The sequence below is a fragment of the Bombus pascuorum genome, chromosome 11 (genome assembly GCF_905332965.1).
Source record: "Bombus pascuorum chromosome 11, iyBomPasc1.1, whole genome shotgun sequence".
Lineage (NCBI taxonomy): Eukaryota > Metazoa > Arthropoda > Insecta > Hymenoptera > Apidae > Bombus > Bombus pascuorum.
Window position 1 is genome coordinate 2,004,608 of NC_083498.1, and position 18,020 is coordinate 2,022,627.

General features: G+C 37.7%; 2 protein-coding genes across 8 annotated transcripts in view; one reads left to right on the plus strand and one right to left on the minus strand.

Moving 5' to 3' along the window:
• The first annotated feature begins 52 nt into the window (after positions 1–52).
• On the plus strand, positions 53–13,011 carry LOC132911887 (uncharacterized). 2 transcript variants are annotated; one of them, XM_060968906.1, is made up of 3 exons: positions 53–3,227; positions 6,216–6,300; positions 9,146–13,011. In XM_060968906.1, the coding sequence occupies exons 2-3, from the start codon at positions 6,256–6,258 to the stop codon at positions 10,844–10,846; spliced, it is 1,746 nt and encodes a 581-aa protein (XP_060824889.1). In that variant the 5' UTR covers positions 53–3,227; positions 6,216–6,255; the 3' UTR covers positions 10,847–13,011. The 2 variants fall into 2 exon arrangements, with proteins under 2 accessions (XP_060824889.1, XP_060824888.1); XM_060968905.1 differs by having other exon boundaries at positions 53–3,209.
• A 43-nt stretch (positions 13,012–13,054) lies between these two features.
• The window catches only part of LOC132911886 (uncharacterized), a 290,962-nt gene continuing 285,996 nt past the window's right edge, over positions 13,055–18,020 (minus strand). For all 6 annotated transcript variants that reach the window (XM_060968902.1, XM_060968901.1, XM_060968899.1 and 3 more), the window contains 3 exons: positions 17,515–17,729; positions 16,807–17,190; positions 13,055–16,249 (listed from right to left, as the gene is read on the minus strand). In XM_060968902.1, coding sequence (XP_060824885.1) covers positions 15,683–16,249; positions 16,807–17,190; positions 17,515–17,729 — 1,166 coding nt within the window. In that variant the 3' untranslated portion in view covers positions 13,055–15,682. The remainder of the gene's footprint in view (positions 16,250–16,806; positions 17,191–17,514; positions 17,730–18,020) is intronic.

The following is an 18,020-nucleotide window of genomic DNA, read 5'->3' on the forward strand; positions in this document are numbered from 1 at the left end:
ACTTTCAGAAACAGAATATTTTGAGATGCATGCCCAAAGGCTTACTTCACAAAAAGAAAGCTAAGATATAGTTAATAATACTAAAATATTCATAAATTCTATGCTCAGGCAATATATCGATTTCTTTTGTTATCAAGATGAACAAAACATGTTTTTTTTTTAATTTATTGTAAATTAAACAACATTTGCATACATAATTTCTACTAAAGCTTTAAGTAAGCCATATAAACCGTTATAGTTTTATAAGGTATCGTATTTTTAGTACTTTTTTAAATTGAACGTATTTTTATTGATTTTTCTCTCTTGTATTATATCTTTTCGGTGCTGGTTCACTGCGGTCATATAGAGTTATACATGGAAATCTTGCCGAAATTATGTTACGAAATACACGTGTTTAACGGAATTGTTCGTTTCTATTATATTTATAAACCGAAAGAGCACCTTGGTGAAGAAACAAAGTATAAATACAGGCACGCAAGCGATGGCTGAATAGAACAATTTAATGGATTGTATGAATAAACGTAAACTTATACTTGATGATCCATCGTTAGGCAAATGTTGGATAGTATCTAGAAAGTTTCATGAAAATCAAATTGGATTTTCAAATCCTAATGGTTTCTAAAATATGTTCTAGAACTTTACCGTGATAAGATAGCGTAATACATCGAAGACAATATATTAATAAAAAAAAAAGATGGTGATTTGAAGTTAAAAGGCATCATTGTTAAGTTTTTGTACGAACAGGATTCACATTTTAGAAACTATGTCACCCGTTCAATATGAAAATTGACATTATACACTGTGTATATTTAATTTATACATACCGTATCAATCCAATCGGTCGATGTGAACGAAAAGTTTATTTCATACGCATACATTACGTGTATTACATAATACTCATAACACTCGCTATGTTTAATGTTCGACACGATGTCGTAACTGTCATTTTAATCTGATTTAAAGGGTATACGAAATACCTGTTTCGCAACGTGTCAATTATAACGGCAGAGACGTATACCGTGTACGAGGGGCAACGGCTTAATGCTGTTTCAAACTCTGCATTTTACGATTCTGTGTATTTGATAAATCATGTCTTTAAGGATGATGCGCTATTCAGTCGCGTGGTGAAGTATGGATTGATGGTTGATCTCTGTGTTGCTAATATTATAAGTGCTTGCACAGACGCAAAAATGGTGAAACCATCGAATTATAATGTACGATGTATTTTATCTGTATCGTAAATTTAATGTAAATACGCAGGAAAGAAATTGTAGGTATTTTGTGTAAATGCAATTGTAAATATATTATTCAAGCGATAGCGTAATCGCTTATTAACGACATTGTCATTCCGACAGCGGCGTGCACAAAACTATTGTTTGTGATCTCGTAGTAATCAATAATCATGTAATATATTAATGTATCAATAGTGTATTCATGTATGGAAATGTGTCTGTTTTTTAAGTTGCCGTCACACAACAATATACATAAAATTTACCTTAATCATTAGAAACGTTTCTTTTCATCTATCGAATCATCGCGTACATTTCACCCGACCGTTTCTTTGCCTCTAATTTCTTACACGCTTGGAATGTTGTATCTTTTGAAAAAAAAAAAAAAAAAAAAAAAAAAAACGCGAACAGTTAATGGTCAAAATTTAGTTAAGTATTCCTTACACCAACAGGAAACGCCTCTGGGTATATTCACAGAGGAGAAACCGAACAATGATCGTTGCTAATAAGATTCTACCCATTGTTACACACAGAGACACAAGTACCGGCTGGTACTCATCTATAGGTCAGCAATGCGTGTGCGGTCAGTCGGTCGGTCGGTCGGCCGGCCGGTTGACTGTCAACTGATTCACCCATTTACAATGTTCGTACGTCTGGTTGCACGTATGTATGTGCAGTCATTGTCCTGGGTAATTAGGATAAAAGTGTACTACGCAATTAAAGCTTCGTGTGAAATAAACAAGTGAACAGTACTATAAAGCATTACATAGTTCCCGATCTTGATAGTACTTGAATGGTGTAACGACTTAAATTGTGATGTACAAAGACATTGTTGATGTCGATACAACGCAGACTTTTTATGAACGTTATTTAGAAATGCTAAAAATTAGAGGCTTTAATTTTTAAAATATTTAATGTTACCCTTTAAAATTATATAATTCTCTGATGAAACGCTCGTAAATACGACAAACATCATTTACCAGAAAAGAATAAGAGATCACAGATTAATATTAAAAGCATCTATTGCATTTAACAGTATGAATTTCGTAAGTGAAATTGTAAAGTATAATGATAATGGAAACATTCGATTCAACGTAGTCGCATACGAAACTATCAAGACCAAAGAATTCGTTGAATTGTCTAGAATTGTTCTACGCGAATTAGTCTCCCACGTCTATTAAATTCAGGCGTTCCGTGAACCACACAACGTTTACTTGCACGGTGGGTAGTAGATACACAGAAAAATGTTAAGGACGCATGTTACCGCAACATTGTACGTCCGACAAGTCGCACGCATACACGCGACGATATGTGGTTATCGGGAAGGAAAAGAACAACGAATAGGAGCACCACCGCGACCACATCTACAGGAGTCGTGGCCGTGGTCGTCAGAAGTGTGGCTCGAACGAGAAGAGATATCCTCCGGTTCGTGAGAGACCTATATAACTGTACTGTGTGTCTGGGTCAGGGGGCGGGCCGCCACGTTTATAGTATACTCTCTATATCGGACAGGTGTACCCCATTCCGACTCCACGAGTTCTCGCGTGCACCATCGGGCGACAGCCAGGCTGCAACGTGTCTTTCTAGCTGCCTTGACAGATATCGTAGCGCATCGCGGTAAACACGAAGAGATCAGTCGCACGGGGAGCCTTCGAGGACACTTAACGAGTCGTTTGGAAGAGCACGAATCAGCAGCAACTGGCTTTGGCAAACGTCTCTCGGGTCCTACCTTCTCGCGCCGTTCGCCGGTTTCGTCCTCGTTTTCGCCACTGAAATCGGTCGAGATCAATTGTCTGTGCTTTAGAGAGGCTCCGACCGCGCGGGTACGCGGAGATTTCGCGGCACATGGTGCTTCAATCAGTGCGGTGCATTGCTCGAACCCTCCTTTTCTTTCTCATCGCACATCTTTGACACGGAATCTGGAAAAGAGAAGTCAGAAGTTCATCAGCGTTATCACATCTACTTTCCGATTGGACAAACGTAAGATATTTTTAAGCTGTACGTATCGTGCATAATGTCGATAAATCGCTTGTAAATAATGCCTTGCAGAAATTTGATAGCTTCGTATTTACCGATGGCTAATCGATGGAGATTGCTACGGAAAGTGGAAAGTAATTCTTTGACCATGACTTTATGTAAGGCAATTATGTGCGAGATGTTCTAGACGTATTTATTGTAAGACACCGAGAATTAATGAATAATTACCACGTGTTAAGATGAAATATTGGTTGATAATGATAAGAGGAATTGAAAATTGGAGAAATTATACGGTATGTACCGCGTTATAGTTAACCACGTGGTAAGCGCTTTCATACTATCGGACGTGCGCACATGTGCGGCTACAGTTGACAGTTGTTAGTCGATCAAGAATTATTACCTCATGAAATCAGTACAGAAATCAGTGAAGCGAAATAATTTCAGTTAATTTTTTATTATTGTAAACCATGAAACTTGTTCATAAAAGAGTAAATATAACATCGAGTAGATACGTATTTCCAGTTAAACGAAACTCGTATAAATTATTAATTATTAATCCAGCTAAACTTATTACTAAAGATATGTTAGTTTAAGTATAATTAGCATATGCAAGGAATAATTAGTAACATTGAATTATGTTACTTTCTATGTGATTATTCGGCAAATATAATCGAAAAGTATGACAGGATTGATCGTGTTAAGATAATTAGATCACGAATGACGATAGTCGTGTAAAACTTAACGCACGCAGGAAAGGGCAAGACAGATATATGTACGATCAAACGCCTTTACTAGGAAAATGCATCGAGTTGCCATCAAGTTGTCAGTTTGCTCGGCTCTATTACGTTCGATTACCATATAATCACTAGATTATAGACGATAGGGTAATGTATATACATTATGTGACTACATTTCATGAACACATCATCAACGATACTAACAAGTATCTTCACTTTTCCATTTACTGCATACGATTACGAGCTTTTATCTATCAATTAGTTATCCTGTTTTTGCAATTTGACATTGATTCTATCGATATTGGTTTACAGGCCGACAGACTGAATTAACAAGACAAAATTGATTTAAAATGAAAAAGTAAGAGAAAGGTGGATAACGAGCCATTAAATTCTTATATTTGAATCCAACGATGAAAGAGTTAACTCTTTTATTTCTGTTATATTTTAACGACAAAAACGATTCGCATAGTCTTCGTCATTCCGATAGTGTGGTAATCGAGAAGAAAGGGGAACGAGAATATATTTCAACTCTTTTTCCATATGGGTCACTATTAGCTACGCACTTATTATGCGAATGTCTGACTTTGGAATTACCACACCGCTGGAACCGTTATATGTATTTGGCACCATGCCACATCTTCAGCGTGCTCGATTCATGGTTAGCATGGAACAACGGACGTGTAAACAGCCGCCGGTGATTTTTATTTAAACATGGCCTCGTAGTGAAAGAAAGAACAGGTGTCGTGGTCTACCACGGCACGAATCGTAAAGCAGAATAATAATTAATGTATGCCAGTAATAAATAAGCGTTTGTGACTTCACCGCGTTAACGGAATTCGGCGTAGATCGCGATTTCTCAAAGGAACGAATAAATTATATACTGCCGTGCGCAAAACTTTTATGTTGCACGTTACGAACAGGAAGAAACACTACTTTTATTACGACTGTGTTATGCTTCGCCATCGCATAAGTGAAAGAAAAGTATTTTTTAAAAATTCTTTGTATCGCGATCGTGAACAATTATCGAATATTAAATAAGTTTGAATCACTTTAAACGAATTTTCGTATAGAGATCAATAAGAATTTCGAGCTCATCATCCTTTAAGAAGTTTTCAACTCACTATCATCGAAGTGGCACATTAACGATGTCAAATGTCCCAAATCCGTAATCGGTGATTCGTTTCATATATTGCCTATTGTCTGGCTTGAAATAGGATAGAAATCTATTGCCAAGGACGATTTTAGCATTGAATCCACGTAAGTGGATTCGGTACGCTGATAGATGAAAACCTACTTGCCTACATTCATCGGTAGTTTTCTGTGTATCTCGAATTCACCACACGATTATGGTTGATTCACGATCATTTTGCCTTGGAAATCTTAATTTTTTTTATCTTTTTGTATTTGGAAAACATAGGTACTCGGCATTAACCAGTTACAGGAAACATCTAAATCGAATAATTATCGCGGAAGGAAGGCATATATTTCTCGAATACATAATACATTACCTTTATTTAAATAAAGTTCGTCTTCCTCTTTCGATACTTTTACACGTACGAAGGAACACAGTAAAGTCGAAGGAGCACAGAAAAGCCGACACGATCACGATCGTTTCGATAGTGAAATCAGCCTGCGTTTCTTCTCAGTTGTTATTTCTCAGTCATGACAAAGAGAATCGATGATCGTTGGCCAAGACAACGTGCAAAATGATTTATGGTCTTTTCTGAAACTCGGCGCGGGTTTGACGAATTTGTTTTATACCTATAGTTATCGATCATGGCAGTCTGGTATCGCGGACTACAACGAGGTAACGGAGCGAAAACCCGGACATTCGACAGGAATTTGGGACAGGTGGCCTAGTGGTCGCATGAAGCGAGCGTGTCTGATAATTGACGATTAAACACGAGCGAGGTGTCCAATGATGGACCGGTTCGTCCATTTAATGTTCAATATTTTCTACTAACAATTCTTCGTATCACCTTACCCGTACATCGATTCGGATTGCCGTGAAATTATCGCAATTATGAGCTTTATACGGTGCATATCATAGTTTCTCCGTTTCTCAATCATGAATTGTGCTTAATTTCGCTAACTTGGATAATTTCGATGACCCATTTATCTCGATCGTAAAAGGAAAGCTATAATCTTCGATTGACCATTATTATTTTGGATATGTGTGCATTAGTAAATATCTTATTCGTTGATAACTCTAGGCGTAAACATTATTTGTATGAGATTGTATTAATTTAAAGAAGAACAATTATTTTTTCAGCGGTACGGTTAGAATACTTCACCGTGGACGCTAACACGGTATGCGGTGGCGAATCTTCATTTTAGCCTGTCTCCTACTAAAGGGGGTAAGTAAATACGATTCTACCTTTCATTTTTTAAATAACTACCGTTTGAACGTCTACGTTTGCTTCTAAATTCTTTAATATTTTTATACTACCATTGGAATTCTAAAGATATCATCGTTTATTAAAATTTCGGTCGCGTTAAAAATTCCAGTATGAGATATAGAGAACATTTTGCGATCTTGAAAGCGTAGCTCCGAATAAAATCTACCAGTTTTAAAAGACTTTTTTTGCGTAAAATAATTGAACGTTCGATAAACGGGACTGAAAGTCGGGAAAAAACATATGTGAAACAGTGAATCAGTGGTCAAAACCGACCGGAGGTAAGAAAAACACGCGGCATTATTACAAAGGGGGTAGGTCGGTATGTCTGCGTGGGTAATTACTACATTATAACCCAGATATCGCGGTGGGTACATAGCCTGCGATGCCGTTACCCAGTGCTCTGACCCAGAGCTAAGGGCGACTCGAGACCCGGTCGATGTCTTGAAATGGTGCGCGGCGTTCCGATCCGGCTCATCCACGTCTACTACGAAGTAACGTTTTATCGTCGGACCTTCACCACGAATCGGTCTTACAAGATTGCGCGCAAAAATCGCACACGAAACGACCGGTTTCGTGATCTTACCTTCCCACCCTGCATTCTTGAGGACCGACACGATTTCAATTCGTTGCTTACTTTTTTCCCATCGCTACTCGAACAACGTTCATTCTTCCAGATCGCAGGAACATTTTAAATATTTTTTGCGTCATCAATTGAAATTAATGATCAACGTTATTATCGCAGTCAGATATGTATGGAACGATTCTACGAAAATGGAAATTTTCCTTTGAACTATATCGCGATGATTTAACGTGTTTATTGGTAAATCGAAATTCGAAGCTTTTTCCACGCTTTTGTTTGTTCACCTTAATTCTGTAACTCAGTGCTTCTCCTATCAATTACGAAGTAGATTCTAATTTGCTATTAATTTGTGATAATATTATAAATAATATGATCAATCCGTAATTAATGTAAGTAATGTGTGTCATAGGTGAATATATAGCGTAAATTATTCAAACGTATTCTTATTGAATGGGGCTTACATAATAGAATAGTGTCTCGATTATTCATACTGTAGTTAGTAAGTTACCCGACATGCAATTGTCTGTTTTATTATTTAACATATATCACGTAACGTATAAATCGAACAAGATTTTTCATGACCATATTTCGAAGAAAATTGACCACTTTTTTATTAATATCGTAGAAAAATACGTAATAAAAGATACGGAATTTAACCACACTTACTTCTCAAACCTTCGGTTGCATTCTTTCAATGATATCTTCCAATTAAAATATCGGAGAATGATATTAAACAGTATATAATAGAGCGTGATAGTCCCTGTCTACAGGCTAAGTCAAGTGAATGAAGCGCAGTTAGAATGAATGAAATACCTTTGTAAGAAATTCTCAGAGGTAGGAGATCGCACGGTGTAGAGGATAATCATCAACCTTCATGATTCCTATAATTTTCATTTTTTGTCAAATCTCCTTCTTATTGGTATCAGGTCTGATTGAACTCGAATAATAAAGAATTAATTACGTCGTTATTATTACGAGCAAAAGCGTAGGCTGTTATCGCGTATCGCTATTACGGTCTCTAATGAAACAGTTTGTTAGCCATGTAATCTTGAGAAGTTTGTCGGATTGAAAATGAGAACAGCGCGATATGCAAACACCATTCAAGTCGTTCTAACTGAAGGACGGTCACCGTGTTTTCCGGTTGGATGCGCATCGTCATGGTCGAAATTCATTATGGGTTCATTCACGATTGACCCAGTAAGCTTTTCTCGAATTATGGGACGCGTTGGCCGGATAGTTACAACGAAATAAGCAGATGTCGGAATCGGAGGACGGTAGAAGCGGAAAACTGAACGTGTATCCGAAGCGCTGAGCTGGCCGATTGACCTGCGGCTAAAGACACGGGTGGTCCGTTATGCCCCAGGGTCACGCGTGAGGCAATCAGCCATTACACTGGTGTACGGGCCCGATGCTCCTATTTCATCGTTTGGTTGCCCCTCCTCGACCCTCCGAACCCGTCATTCGTCGAACAGTCAGAACGGGTTTGTTGATCGGAGGCTGTTGTCTCCTGTATTGGCCATCAGGAATGCACACGGCAGGAGATAGCTCTCTGAGCGAATCTTCGGATTGTGATAAGTGGCCAAGGATGAAAAATGCATCTACCTTTGCAAAGTTTTTTCTTTTTTTATCTTATTATTTTTATCTTATTATTTTCATCGCCTTATTTCTTATAATTTCAATACCATACAAGAAACTAGTGGAATATTCATTATTTGATGTTTAAGTTACATTTATATGCATATAGTGGCTACAACAAAAATTTGATACTACGAAAATGAAATGTAGATTCACTACATATTGTATTATCTGATAAACAATTTTTACCACTAGAAGATTCAAGCAATAATAATTCACGTGAGACGAAATGTCGTAAACAAAATTAAACTACATCCATTACTTATATATCATTCGTTCGCATGTTGAAGATTAATTCTTTTGTCAGGATCGTTCAGAGTAAATTCGTGCATCGTTGCACGATAATTTAGGTGAATGTATATGTATAGTTATTCGCTGATTGCACTTGCGAGCTGATCCGGTATAAAGGTAGCCCGTTCCTAAAGAACTTGCACGTGTGTAAATTATGTAGTCCGACAACGTCAATCTACTTTCACGCTTTCTCGTCGTTTATCCCTTTCCTCTCAGTGGACGTTCTACAAAATACTTCACTGTCTACTTTGCATAGAAACACGTTTACACTGATGCATTTCATTGGTGTGTTCGCAGCTGGCTCGAACGGAGGATGTCGAGGTAGTCGAGGCAATTCCCGGAGAGGACAGTCGTAACGATAATTCAGCCTTGAATCGTCAAGACAACGACATAAATACCTCGGACCAATTGGCGTTAGAATCGTTAGGCGAGAAGGATGCCGGTGGTAATCATTATAAACCGGGTGGTCTCCGAGGTCATCCCCTCCCTCTTTCGCCAAGTCGAGGTGGACTGGGACTACCACATCCGAGACCACACCATAACGTCGCATATCATGGTCCACCGCCACCCTTGCCGCCATCGAAAGCGTCATCGGAGGCCATTGACAAGATCTACACAACGGGTAGTGGAATTAGCACAGCTGTAGGTGCAGAACCCTGGCCAGCACCCACGCCAGATATGCCGAAGATCATTTCGTTAGACGTGAAGTGCGAGAAAAATCTAATGAAAGTTTACCTCGGCTTTGATAAGCCGTTCTACGGTATAGTCTTTAGCAAAGGCCACTACAGTAACGTTAATTGTGTGCACTTACCAGCAGGCTTAGGACGCACTTCGGTTAACTTCGAGATTAGTATTCACGCGTGTGGCACAGCTGGCAATACAGAGAATGGTTTATACGGGTACGGCGCTGAATCCGGGTCAGGAACGTACTTTGAAAACATTATCGTGGTGCAATACGATCCGCAAGTTCAGGAAGTTTGGGATCAGGCGCGAAAGCTGCGATGCACTTGGCACGACTTGTACGAGAAATCTGTTACGTTCCGTCCGTTTCCTGTCGACATGTTGGACGTGGTGCGCGCCGACTTCGCTGGCGATAACGTTGGTTGCTGGATGCAAATACAGGTCGGGAAGGGTCCATGGGCGTCCGAGGTCTCGGGACTGGTTAAAATTGGTCAGACGATGACGATGGTACTCGCGATAAAAGACGACGATTCGAAATTCGATATGCTCGTGAGAAACTGCATGGCACACGACGGAAAACGAGCGCCGATTCAACTGGTCGATCAGAGAGGTTGCATTACTAGACCGAAGCTTATGTCGCGGTTCACTAAAATTAAGAACTTCGGCGCGTCCGCGTCGGTTCTCTCCTACGCTCATTTCCAGGCGTTCAAATTCCCCGACTCGATGGAAGTGCATTTTCAATGCACCATACAGATATGTCGCTATCAATGTCCAGAGCAGTGCTCCGAATCTCCTTTGTTGCTGGAGTCTCAAGGTCTTTTGGAGAATCATCATCCTCCATCTAGTGGACATCCTGACTCTGGCTACGGTCTTCCGCCCCCTATTCCGCTTCCTTTGGAAGCGTATTTGCAGGCGGCTGCGGGACGTCCTCGAGACGAAAGACGAAGAAAATCCCGAGAAATAATGCCGAGTCCTCAGAAGGCGGTCGGAGTCAATCGTATAATACGAGTTGTTTCTACAGGTGACCTGACGTTTTCCATCGATGAATCGAACAATGGAGAATCGAGCGGATCGACGATGATCTTCCCTGTACGAAATGAGAACACCGCGAACGCGGCTATGATTTGCATGACTACTCCAGGTTTCGTCGTTACTCTCATAGTACTCCTTGCCGTGTTATTATTCTCGTGTATACTCTCCACCTACCTCTGTCTACGCCTAAGACCATTCTCAGGAAAAGCTAGGAAGGCTGCGACGTACTATAACGAAGAACAAAGCACGCCTAAAAAGTCAACCAGGACGTGTTTTTACTCATAGGTTCAAGCGATCATAGCGTTGTGAAACATGTACATTGTGAAACGTTATGCTGTCGATCGGTTTTACTTTTACGTAGAGAAGCTTCGTATCAAGCGGGTTTCTTCCTAGAGACTGGTTTGACGATTTTCATAGTGTTAAATTATTTATTGAAGCAAGTATAAAGCTAGATACGCATATTATTTAATATTTTGCTACGGGATTGCTCAATAAATCGGTTGCCGGATCTTTTATACCGCTAAGTATACAATTTCGTTCTGGCAACTTACTTGTTAGTTTTTATTTCATATTTATTCCCAGACCGATCAAGATTTATATTTAATATATTGAATGTCGCGCAAACCGGTCCTCTTGGTCGCGTCATTACAGGTATCGTAGAGGCTACAGAATGTCGCAAGCACAATTCTGTACATAAACACGTATCAGACAGAATATTGTTCGTATTAAAATAAATAGGATGCTCTCTGCTACGTGTACAATGTCTGTTCGATCAGAACGGTTAACTAATATGGATTTGTGCTTCGTCATAACGAAACTTACGCTCAAGCCCTTGCTGGCGACTGTGTATAGACACTCTAAAAATTTAGTCAAAGATAATCAAACATTTTGCCCTTGCAACTTCTTCGTTACAACCGTTTCGGGACCATGGTATCTGGGTATTTCCTTTTTTAATTAATCGTTACCCGTTACATACGTATTGACAATATGTAACTTGATGCAACTAAGGCTGAAATATTACGAAAAAATAGTCCAAAAAATGTTTGTCTTTTAACATTGTTGACGATATTTTATTGTTTTAATATTATTTATTCATTAGATAATAACGTTTCAAATGTTTGCGGCTTTATATGCTGTATGTTGTGTATTTGTAACGGTGTAAGAGCCAGTCACTATTATGAAACTATTAAAAAATCTGCTATCTCGAGTTGAATAATTCTATGTGTAAGTTAACAATAAATACGAAATGTTTCGCTTCAGTGAAGCGAACACTTTTATACGTTAGTTTATGTATGCACGCGTTGCCATGTAACGGAGTTTCTTCTTCCAACTAAATAGAGTATGTATCTTTATTTAAAACATCGTATTAGCAATTATAGTAAAACGTCGATTATTTTCCAATAAATGATTTTGCGCATAATCGGTTTAACAGAATAAAAATATGAAACTTTCCGTAATAGAATAGAGAATAAAATAATATTTAATGATATACACTCGTGTATTATATGAAAGAACACGTAGTACTGAAGTATAAGAAACAAATTAGATTTAGCTAAATTCACTACTCCCTCTGAAGTAGATATTTGAAAGGTTATAATATTTTTGTGCTTTCATCTATTTTAATACAATATCCAACGAATTAAAAAATTTTACTTCTACCTTCCCAATAATAATTTTTCAGCAAAGGCAGATAGAAAAATATTAACTGTATTCACAAGTTTACATCCTGAGTCATCATTGTCTGCCTTTCTGTTAAGATATCGGTTTAATCGATGATGAGACATTCTAATTCGGTTTTAAATTGCTATTGTAATTGCTACATGTTTCGTTTAAAGGTAAAATGTAGACGTGTATTTCGAAACGTGAGTAACGTTGATATGCAACTCAGAATGCTACAGATAGATGATATATTCTTGATTTTGATGATGATTATCGATCTGTCGGACAATCGGTGTTTGTGATATAATCGACGTTTCACTGTAAAGAAATTGAAACCGATGTGTGGAAAATCATAGACAATAAACAATGATCAATCTCGCATTACTATATGGTATGTATCGATCTATCGTATACGAAAAATGGAGTTGAATAATATTTTCCGCTAATTACACGAGTGAAAGAATATGATACAAAGCGTTAAGATCAAGTGTATAAAAGAACAGTCAGTAGCTTGTAATAGCATACAAAAGATTATAATTTAATACTTAATATTAATGCATATAAGCATATAAATATAAAAATGTTTATAAATTATTTTTCATCGATGAAATAATGTATTTTTTACAAGAATATTAGTACTTTAACTTTTGTATGCGAGTAAATATATAATTGTATTTACCATCTTTTTTTACATGAATATTCTCACCTGACTAGCGAATATATGGGAAATCGACGTTGTTTGTGTTCCATTGTAAATCTTAAATTATTTTTCCCTTGGGAGGTAAAAAGACACAGGAAGAGAGTAATCGTTGGTTCTGTGGAAATAGATCAAGGTCCTGTAAATACATTTATTGGCATTATCATTGATTTATATTAAATAAAAACACAACCTATCGATTAACAATCGACTTAATTCTTTGTTCCTTTCGCTCGAAGTATTGTGGTAGTTGTCCAGCATCGCATATAGTTGCACACGTAATTGGTGGTTGTTGATACTTCCTTTAACAATTTTTGTATTCTCCAAGAATACGAGAATGTTCTTTCTTTTTTTTTTTTTACACGTGTATACATATACTTAAAATAATCTAGCATAACACAATTATTCTGGCGATTTGCAAAACGTTTGGACGAATAAGTATATAAAATGTAATTATCCAAACACCGCATCATTGATTAATCTGTTCTTAGAGGAAGAGGAAAGAGACAAGTATTTTCATTTTTTTATTACAAAGACAGAAGTGAAAATGTAATACGTAAAAGGACGTATAGAAGGGATTACGAGGAAATCTTGCTTTCCTGTACAGAAAGCTTTCCCCTTCTGCTTTCGTATTTGCACAATTACTTTTAAAGCGGAAAGCCCTTTTTACGATAGAACATTCCAAATATACGCTTCTTATTTATATATATAATTACGTATATATACTTGGTATTTCAAGTTCAGTAACAAAATCTTGTTCATGGTATTAAATGTCTTCCTGGACATTCTAAATGCGCGTTGCGTTTCAAAGATTTTTAAATAATCTCGCCTACTATGTAGTCACCTATTTAAAAAACCTGAGAAGGCAATCGATTTTCATTGAATTTTCAACCTTCAGTTGACACTAACAAAAGAAGGATTGAAAAAATATATATATATATTTCTCAATCTAAAATTAAATCGATTCTTTTAACGTCTAATATGTGGTTTATTAAAAATGTCAACGAAAGGTTAAACATATCGAGGCATCCATTAAACTATGTCGATTTTTCGTATTAATCTAACGTAATAATATAAATATTTAAAAAGAGATGAAAATTTAAGCTTAGTAGTAGCATCTTTCAATTTTTCTGAAAATATTTACGATATCGCTTCTATTCTCAGTTAGCTGTTATTCTCAGCCTCTTTAGGGCTAACTCTAGAGGTGCTGTCATTTTCAAATTTCCCAAGAGTTTTGATAATCCAACGCATTTCATTCAATATGCAATCGAATCTTGCGTGCAATGTTTGAAACTAACGATTATTCGAGAAACCAGATAATTGTTAGGTTTTATTAGTTTATGTAATTCGGTTTATTCTATATTGATTTTATATTATGTGCAAGGCAACGTCATAACTTTCTCCTAATGATATTGATGCATCGTTTCGAAAACGCCCGGAATCAGACATCTACATTTTCTCTGATGCTACGATTATTTCAATATCTATTACTTTAATATTTAATAAGTGCAGTGTAATTAAATCAAATGATACGAGGTATCGAAAACTCTGACATACCTACATTATCGACAATGAGCAAAGGTTCGTGTATAAAAAAGGGACCATGAGAAGGGAGAGAATACATATATCTAACAAGTAGAATTCTTATTTGCCAAATACTAATATAAAACAATTTACTTCTATATTTTATACAAATGTAATTCAAATGTTATTTTATATAAAGATACAAATAGAAAATAATCTCTTTCTGAAAAAATATATATATATAAAATTTATATAACATCATTATTAATCGTAGTATATGAATGTATATAAATTATTCAAAGGCAGATTAACATTAAATTTTTATAAAAAATATTTTCCTTTTATGTACAATATTTATTATTATTTGTCAATAATAAATATCAAAATGTAAATTTCTAAGAGAAATATTTTAAATAAAAATATAAAGACTACGTATAGTTTACAAAATTGTATATATTCAATAGTCATTCCTACACTGTTGTAGCATACTAATTTTTATTATATCGAACACCGTTCGATTTCTATTATAATTAACAAATATTGTTATCAGCACCTCTAGTGAATTCATCATTAAATAGATAACAGACGCGCAATGCTACAAGGCATATTACGACTTACGATAGAACAATAAATCATTTTAATTGCATTAGTTCGTACTCTACAGACTCATAGAAAATACTAATACGCACCTTTTCATTAACGAATTACCTAAGGAATAAACTACGCGGCGAAAGCATTTTCCCTATCGTCTTTCACCCGATTAATGAAACATCGAATAAAAAAAACAAAACATTTCCACTAATATCATTCGCAATATTTAAAATGAAATATCATTTCTACAATATTCACAGCGAATAGCTGTCACATTGTCCTCTTGATGGAAATCTCCCTTGCGAATTGTATACATTCGTTCTAGATCAAATATTATCCTGCGTGATTATGCTCTTTACTTACCCAATACCAATAACTGCCTCTCGACAATAATCATCTAGCAATGCTTTCGTTTACGAGTTCGTGAGAAAAGAAAAAGGAGAATATCGTTCTCATGGAAATCTATGAAAAAATTTCCGTCACAGAATCCTCCCTCGAAGGAAATACGATCGTCTCGAAATCATTCGCAAAAAGAACCTGTCGCACGTGATTTGACGCACTTAAAATACTTTGTACAGTGTATTATTGTACATTGTCTTTCGTGGAGCGTACACGGTCGCGTCCACTAGCGACACAAAAGTCACAAATCGTCAACCTCTCTCGACCGAAGGACTCGCGGCGACTGGATTCGTTTGTTTTTGTTGAATTTGTTCCAGATGAGTTGGTCTCGTCGTACAGCGTACGCGCAGCAATCCGTAAGGTAGCCAACCGTTCGTCGAGTGAACCGCTCTATTGTTCTTTCTGCTGTCGACTGCCTCGCGTTGCGCTTGCAATCGATGCAACATCGCGCCGGCGACAAGCGCGGAAATGACTGCAGAAAGCGCCACGACGATAAACAGCGCGCTGAAACCGGGCATCGGCAGGCAGATACCGTAAACTACTTCCTCGCGTATTCTACCTTGAAAGACCGTTACTGCTTCTGCATGTGTGTCCGGGCTAAAGGCTAGATCGGCTTCGGAGATCACCTCGTACAAACCACTGACGCCGACATCGGCGCTACGGATTTTCCTATCGGATACCACGACCGATCTCTTTCGTCTGCCATTCGCAGACGAGAGAGGTATCACGGGTATCGCGCTGCTGTCACCCTCGAGATTCCGAGGCCCGTGCGGGAATTGGTCTTGATCACTCTCGTATCGTGTCATCCGTGGAGGATCCTGCAAACGGAGAACCCTAAGCGTCAACGATATGCCAGTGGAAAATGTATAAGCGTTTGAAGAATCTCCTAGACAGAAAAGAAACTTATCCACACATTTGTTGATTTATTTCCTTTCCGTTCTTTTCTGTTACAAATATATCGAAATGTGAATACACAATACACAGTGTAACTTCGCTTATCAGCATCTCGTTTACATAGGAAAATTAATGCTGATCCTCTATTATCCAAACTACGGTCCTAATGCAATCTCGTAATACGTACAGACACTTATTGCTATAGCGAATACAAATATTAATATAAGAAAACATCTGTTTTTATCTAAAATACATTGTATGTGCCAACAAAGAAACAATTTAGTTCGTAGAGCTTAAATTTCAACATTGAAATTAATACGAAGAGCTGAAAAAGAGAGTTCACTATCTAGAAAATCTATACGTATTATCCTTGCCTCATAATCTATTCGGATAAACGTGGTTCTACCGAAGGTTTCCGAAGATTGCATCTTAGAATCTCATTTATCTAGGAAATATGTAAATAAGAACGAAATATACTTACTATGAATGGTCTTGAAAGATCAGCGTCGTCCAAATGAACCTCCTCGTTTGGTGTCTCGACTACCGGCGCCGGTAACCGGTTGCTTGTCTGCGCCTGTGCTTTCGGAACTGATTTCTCGACCCCCAAGAAATGACCTCCTATCGAGGTCATCTCATCACCATCTTGAATAATGTCGTCGTAAAGGGAGCCATCACCTTGCTCGGTTCCACCACCTACGTTTTCGTTACTCTTGTCGGCACTGTTGTCCTCGTCGTTGTGAACGGTGGGCGGTACCGTGGTTTGCGGGTATTGCGGTCGTATCTGATCCTTGCGCTCTTGAATGTAGTGGCCAACGGATCCACTGAGCTGACAGTGATCCAAACAGCCGTGACGACAGATCTCAACCTTGACATTGATCGAAACAACTTATTGTTTTGATGTTCCTCTTAGTCATCGTTTCATTTTTTTCCTGTCTTTTTAAGTACAAATTTGCATAATAAGTAGCCAAATGATTTAACGTTCATTGCCGTTTACAGAGTAAATTCATTAAGCCGTTCGTAAGCTGTTTAATTGTAAATATTTGCTCTTTACTTTGACGAACACCTCTCAAAGTTAACAGAAGGTGCGCTAAAGCACCTTGGTCGCGCGTAATAATATTTTCAGTTGTCGGTAATCCTGTTTTCGATCGTAAGCTGTGTTATCCGCTGTATATTACCCAACATCGTTTACCTTGCACTTGATGTGCACGCTCAACGCGTCCGGGAACTTGAACGCGTGGAAGAAGGCGTAAGTGATGACCGTCGCCCGATCGTCGGAACCCCGTGCTTTCAAGAATCGGCTGATCATCTTCGGCCTCAGCACGCATCCGAACTCGTCGCTCAGCTGTATCGTGTGTCCACCGCCGTCCGAGGCCACGCACGACTTGACGCGCATGTCGAATTCTCCTGTGTCGAATTAATTACGGAAATGACATTAACGAATATATAGCCGTTTCCAAGTATCACCCGAGGATTATGTAGCTTTCGAAAGCTATTAGAAGCTTCCGAGTGTGAACCGTGTCCAACAAGAAGAGATTATCAACGTTTCGTCAGTATTACACTTAGCTTCGTCAGCATGTACTGCTACTCGGTATCCTTCGAATTCTAATGTATAGACTGCAGATTTTTATTTGTAGAAACTTTAAAAGCACAAAAATACACAAAATGCGTATAACACGAAAAGATATATAAAATATT

Excerpts from the sequence above, each read along its gene's own strand:
- LOC132911887 (XM_060968906.1), top strand. The coding sequence starts at position 6,256 with ATGCGGTGGCGAATCTTCATTTTAGCCTGTCTCCTACTAAAGGGG. Across the intron at positions 6,301-9,145 it reads CCTGTCTCCTACTAAAGGGG|CTGGCTCGAACGGAGGATGT; the intron begins GTAAGTAAATAC and ends GTGTGTTCGCAG.